General features: G+C 32.9%; 1 protein-coding gene across 1 annotated transcript; it reads right to left on the bottom strand.

Moving 5' to 3' along the window:
- Positions 1 to 680: 680 nt before the first annotated feature.
- Positions 681 to 4,765, bottom strand: LOC107877395 (protein trichome birefringence-like 4). Its single transcript, XM_016724049.2, has 5 exons — positions 3,501 to 4,765; positions 2,592 to 2,784; positions 1,901 to 2,094; positions 1,611 to 1,769; positions 681 to 1,306 (listed from the first exon to the last, which is right to left on the bottom strand). Exons 1-5 carry the CDS (start codon positions 4,601 to 4,603, stop codon positions 937 to 939), a joined length of 2,019 nt encoding a protein of 672 aa, XP_016579535.2. The 5' UTR covers positions 4,604 to 4,765; the 3' UTR covers positions 681 to 936.
- Positions 4,766 to 6,314: the final 1,549 nt, after the last annotated feature.

The raw sequence follows: 6,314 nt of genomic DNA, 5'->3' as shown, positions 1-6,314 counted from the left end.
GTTCAATTTTCTCCTGAAGTTAAACAAGTTCTATAGATTTCTGTACTCCCTCCAATTCAACTTATGTGACTTAGTTTGAGTAGGTACAAAGTTTAATAAAGTAAAAAGGAATTTTGAGTTTTGTGATTTTGAAATGTTCATGAGATTTTTTTGGCTATAATAGTATACCATAAAGGGTAAAATGGAAGCATGATGTTAAATTGTTTCCAAGTAAAGGTGTTATTCTCTTTTAACGGACTAAAAAAGAAAGGGAAAGAAAAAAGGGGTAGTTCAGTGCACTAAATCTCCCGTTATATACAGGGTCGGGGAAGGATCTGACCACAGAGGTCTATTGTATGCAGTCTTACCTTGCATTTCTACGAGAGGCTGTTTTCAAGGGTGTCAAATAAAGTAAAATGGAGGGAGAAAATGTATTAATACAAGTTTTACCAATTCATTAACTTGAAACTTAATAAAAACTAAGTAGGAAGTCAGATGTTTGAAAGAAACAGAATGATATGAAATCACACAAAGTACGATTCAACGATTAAAAGAGCCTTAATTTAGTTCAAACCAGGCAAAGTTTTTGAGATCGCATCTCTACCATTCCAAAAATCATGCACGACCTACGCAATATTGTCATGAAGAGTAAGAAAATAAATTTAAACGTAGTAAAATCATATATCAGATGAAGATGCACATCGAGAATACTTGGTCGATTAACAGGACAATCTTTCAAAGGATCTGTACATAATTATATTTAAGCTCATATTTTATAACACGGTAAATAATAGCAACTTGTTACTTTACTGTTGGATAAGTGGTTCCACATAGAATTATTTGTAGCTATTAGCTAATAGCTTCATTTCTGTCTTTTCATCCGGAAAAACTACAACTAATGCAGGACATTTTACACGAAACAATATCATATCCGTATAATACTATAGCTATGTTTGCCTAAGAACCTATCTGTTGCTGCTGCTGCTGTTGTTTTTGATAATGTTTCATCAATATTTGTGCATATAGGAGCTCATTCCAAGTGTCGGGTACACCAGGAAGGCACCAATGGCTGCAATCTTGGTACCTTAACGTCGTCCTTCTCTCCTCGTCTGTCATGTTTGGCTGCCTGTATACCGATGGATGTCCATCCTTGCGGAAGTCTGACATTATGGTAACATTCAAATAGTAAACTGGTGTTTTCATCCACTTTATCACATCCTCGAGCATTCCCATTATTGGAGGATACAGGGAAGGTGACAAATCTTTCTCATCCTGAAGTGGCTCAGTGTCACTATCACATTTTCCACCTGCATACCACTCACCTCCACTGCAAAAAATAAACAACCAAACAAACAGAAAAAGAAAAATTGGTTACTTTTGATTCCTTTCCTTGAATGTTTTTGATACTGAGAAATGTCCAAGGATCAGCTGGCCCATGATTTGAAACTCGGTGGACAATGGGAATGTCCCTCTATGATTCTCTACTTAAATACTAGGCTTTTGGTTCATTGGTTGATTTGAATTAGTGTCATGTTTCTAAAGGCATTGTGCTTTAACCAATGAACCAAGAGGGCTTTTGTTGAATGTGATCACGAGTTGAAGGTAAATTAGGGAACACATATTTGAATTACCTAAAATGAGAGACTGAATAGCCTCTAAAAAAAACATCTGTCTTCACAGGATCTACATTGGTTTCAATCCATCTTGCCCATGTTGTCATCGCCTTGCGAAATGCCTCAACAACGTTTAGTTCACCATAAACATGGCTACCTTCTTGATAATAACCCTTCCTAAAAGTTTGTTTGTACATAGTAAATTAGCTTTCTACATAGAGAATCAAAATAAATACCCTCATACATTTCTTCCTGCAAAAAAAGATAAAATGTAGGAAAACAAGATGATGTAGAAAAAGGAGAGGTACCCTTCAGATGTTTTCTCATGAGTCCACCAGTGCCCTGTGTTAAAGACAAGGACGTCAGCTCCTTTGTATTTGTCACATGACCTTTCTACCAGATCTAATCTAAGCGTTTCTTTAGTTGATCCATTCCCATCTGGAATTTCCCATTCTTGAACGAGAAAAGTAGAACGTACAAACTCCACGGAACAATTATAATCCTGCACAAATATTTGACAAGGGATCAACAGATTGTTTCACGGAATTAAGGAAACTAGAAATGGTACCTAATTATGACATGGTCGAAATTAAATCAGAGTCAACAAATTTGTTTCATTTCAATTTTCAAAAACCTTGTCATTTATATAAGTAAACAACAGGAACCAAGGAAAATTTCGATATATAATTCAAGACTGTCTTATTTGTTAATGGCAGCTTGCACCATTTGCATAATAGACTTTTTTCATCCAGCAATTAGATGCATCATGTACAAGTCTTGGAGAAGAACCTGTAATGATGTACCATTTCCTTCATCTTCATTGTTCTGTTAAGACAGTTAATTTCCAAAGCTTTGCTTCCAGCTAGGCAGATGCACCATCTAGAACAGACACATCCTTTCCACCAGTCCCTTTACCTCCTTTTACTTAGATGCAACAACATTTTGTTGAATTATCTGACATTAGTGGGAGGGGAAGACAGGCGAAATGATGAAACTTACCGCAAAGATAAAAGAATAAGCACCTTCTTTCTTGAAATCTTCTCTTCCAGATACCTCAAAAACTCTGCTCTTGTCTTCAACGGAATTTCTGAGCAAACAAACCATTGATTCCCACATATTCCTGTTCAGCGAGTCACCAACATAGACTAATCGCTTTCCTCTCAAAAGTTCCAACATATCTTTGGCATCAAACCTGAAAAGTAAAGTAATACTGTTTTATAAAAAAACATACCAGAATTAAGCCTAGCAATGCCCAAAAATAAAAATAAAAAAAGGACAGCCTGGTGCACTAAGTTCCTGCTATATGTGGGGTTCAAAAATGGACGGACCATATCCAATCTATAGCACATAGCAATATCATGCATATCTGCTAGAGGTATGTCTCCACGTTTTGAACTTGTCAATAGCATATGTAGTGTTTCGGAGCGTGTCACTCAACTTGTAAATTCATAGGTTTGGATGGGGTTTAGGTGGTTTTACAGCTTTGCTTGTTCCAGACTGATATTTACTGTGTATTACTTCCAATAGTGTCAACCTATTGTATATGTGCATACATTTTAGAGAAGTATTATTTACACACACATTTACAAGAAAAATGTTTTTGAAAAGAATGATAGGGTATCTCCTTATCTCCAACACTAGAATCTGTGACCTTCGCATCATATTGCAACAACTCTAACAGTTTTCGCCAAGACTATCCTTGGTTGAGCCAGGATTTGAAGTGTATCTGGATTCTAATTTTTTTGGATTCTAAACTAATAATCTATACATATTCAATAAATTTTAAAGATAAATACCAGGTTTGAACCAAGGCTATTAGGTTTGATCAAACTTGTAGCCGTCACTCTAGCTGTGCCCCTCCCTAGAGCTGGTAATGCATATGCAATAAATAACAGAGTAGCTTATTACCTTGGAATGTTACAGTGCTTAGGCTGCCATCTAAATTTCTCATAGCCATTATCAGGCCTTCCATTTCGATAACAATCGAATGGCTCATCAACAAAAGGACAATAACCAGGTTCATACAAAGGATTAGCATCATCTTTCACCCACATCCCATCAAAAACATCACAATGACTCATCACTTCCCACCAAGCCTCGTTCTTTGTGTCATTCTTCTTAGAATTTGACAACATATTCACCTTTTGTGACTCTTCTTCTCGTCTTTTACTAACCTTTTGCGAATCTTCCTCTTCTTTTTTGCTAACCTTTTGTGCCTCTTCCTCTTGTCTTTTTCTAAGCTTTCGCGAGTCTTCGTCTCTTTTTTTTCTAACCTTTCGCGCCTCTTCCTCTTGTCTTTTTCTAATCTTTTGTGAGTCTTCTTTTTTTCTAACCTTTTGGGACTCTTCCTCTCTTTTTTTTCCAATCTTTTGCGCCTCTTCCTCTTGTCTTTTTCTAACCTTATGCGAGTCTTCGTCTTCTTTTTTACTAACCTTTTTTGACTCTTCCTCATGCTTTTTTCTAACCTTTTGTGACTCTTCCTCTTCTTTTTTACTACCAGATTCATGTCTCACCTCTGCATTCTCACCTTCATTACTCGAAAAATGATCATTCTTCATGGAACTCTGTAAGCCATTTTCAGAGCCATTCCGTTCGCCAGGAAAAATTGTATTTTGAGTAATTGAAGAATCATTGAGTTTCTGAGGTGTAAATGGGAGAGTATAAACAGTTGAGTTTTGATGATTAGAGGGAAAATAGTAAGAGAAAAATGTGGATAAATGTGACCTCCTATTCAGGACTTTCCTGAAAGAATGGTTGATGGAAGGATTATTGAAGACAAAAAATATAGCACATGTAACGAATAAAAAAGTGAATACATAAGCTAAAAACAACATAAATTTTTGTGTCTTGAATACTGATGTTCTAATTGACGTTGGAGTTGATAATGAAGGTGGAAAAAGACTCTTCTTTAACTCTGACATTCGAGGGCTATTGTCCCTAATTTGCAATGGTGGTGGTGGAAATGAACTTTGTTTTCTTGTTGTTGGCAATGATGGTGGAGAATCTGCCATTCTTCTATTAACAAAAATAGGAGATAGATGCAGAAAGTTTGTTAAGATCTATACAAATTTGGTATGAGTATCAAAAGGGGTGAAAGTACGAATACCAAACAGGGATAATTGCATGTTTTGAGATTCAAGGGGTGGGGTATGGAGCTATATATAGGTACGTGGTAGGTAATTTGTCAAAAATGTGCTCCACCTTTTACGATATGGAGCCAAAATGTATATTTGATCACTTCTTTATGTTCTTTTTCCGACAAATATAGTTTTAAATTAATTTCAAAATTAATTAGTAGAACCTTCCTCTGGCCCAGAGTCACGTGGGTTTGAAACATATATCATACTTAAAGGTGAAAAGGATTCGCCCAAAATATTACTATTGATATAGCCATTAATTTGGCAATTCAAATAGATAGTCATTTAGGTTTTTCTGTTGCTACTACCTGTTTTTCTTTTTTTTTATTTATTATTTAATTTTTTATGTTAATTATTTTATATATTACGTTCTTTTTCTTCCTTTTTTTTTGCTTGATTTTCACTTTTTTTTTCTTTTAATATTGTTAATTTTTTAAAAAAAAAAAATTCACTCTGTCCATCCATTTATTTTGGGGATCTTTCAAAAATAGCAATATTTTGCTATAAAATTGACCTTTCATAGCCACATTTTATATAATTATCAGTTATAGCCATTGTACTCGATTTATGCTCGTCGTATTCGATTTTACAGATAGTATGTATTCATATAAAATATGAATACAGTCCCTATTTAGTCGCGCCAAAAATGAAATTCAATATTTAAAAAAAAAAAAATCCCAATCACGTTTATCTCGTTGAACTGAATATTTTTCTTGCCTAACACTACAATTATCTTTTTTTATATTTTTTTATTTTTTGTGTTTTTCCCATTTTTTCTCCTTTTTATCTATTTTTTCTACTTTTATTTTTTTTTCGTTTCTTTCTTTTTGTTTTTTCTCTCTTTAATCTCTAACTTATATTTCTTTTTTTTCTTTTCTTTGATTTTTTTATTTTCTTTTTGTACTTATTTTCTTTATTATTTTTTTTATTCTATTTTATATTTTTTGTATTTTCAAAAAATATGACTAGTCGAGCACAAGTCATGGATGATAACGTAAATACCACAATTCTTTATCGTATTTATTGTCACACCGCAATTTATATTTTTGTATTTATTAATACAACTGTATTTGTATTTTAAAGTTCGCACTTATATTTATATTTTATAGTTCGCATTTGTATTTGTATTTAATAGTTCGCACTTGTATTTGTATTTGTTAGTTTGCGCCATCATTTATATTTTATATAATTCACACTTGTATTTTAAAGAACTGTTTTATAATTGTATTTTATAATTGATTTCATATCATATTGGATTATATTTATATTATAATTTTATTGTGTTTGTATTTTTAGATTATACTTGTATTTGTATTCTATTTTCTTCATTGCCTTTTTACTTTTAAGAAATTATTTTATATTTGTATTTGTAAGTTGATTGCATATTGTATTTAGTCGTGACTATGTACAATTTATCATTTGTATACAAACAAGTAAGTGCATTAATTGTATTTTCGTGATTCTAAAATATATAATATATCATTTGATACAAATGTACCGTTTTGTATTTGTATATCAAAATTTAATTCATATTTGTAAATAAACAAATATAACTTGATACAAATACAATGACAAACAAATGAAA

The sequence above is a fragment of the Capsicum annuum genome, chromosome 1 (genome assembly GCF_002878395.1).
Source record: "Capsicum annuum cultivar UCD-10X-F1 chromosome 1, UCD10Xv1.1, whole genome shotgun sequence".
NCBI classification, from domain to species: domain Eukaryota; kingdom Viridiplantae; phylum Streptophyta; class Magnoliopsida; order Solanales; family Solanaceae; genus Capsicum; species Capsicum annuum.
Note: the sequence above shows the minus strand (reverse complement) of the source record. Positions and strands in the feature narration are given on the sequence as shown.

Excerpts from the sequence above, each read along its gene's own strand:
- LOC107877395 (XM_016724049.2), bottom strand. The coding sequence starts at position 4,603 with ATGGCAGATTCTCCACCATCATTGCCAACAACAAGAAAACAAAGTTCA. Across the intron at positions 2,785-3,500 it reads AAGCACTGTAACATTCCAAG|GTTTGATGCCAAAGATATGT; the intron begins GTAATAAGCTAC and ends TTTACTTTTCAG. Across the intron at positions 1,770-1,900 it reads CATGAGAAAACATCTGAAGG|GAAGGGTTATTATCAAGAAG; the intron begins GTACCTCTCCTT and ends ACAAACTTTTAG.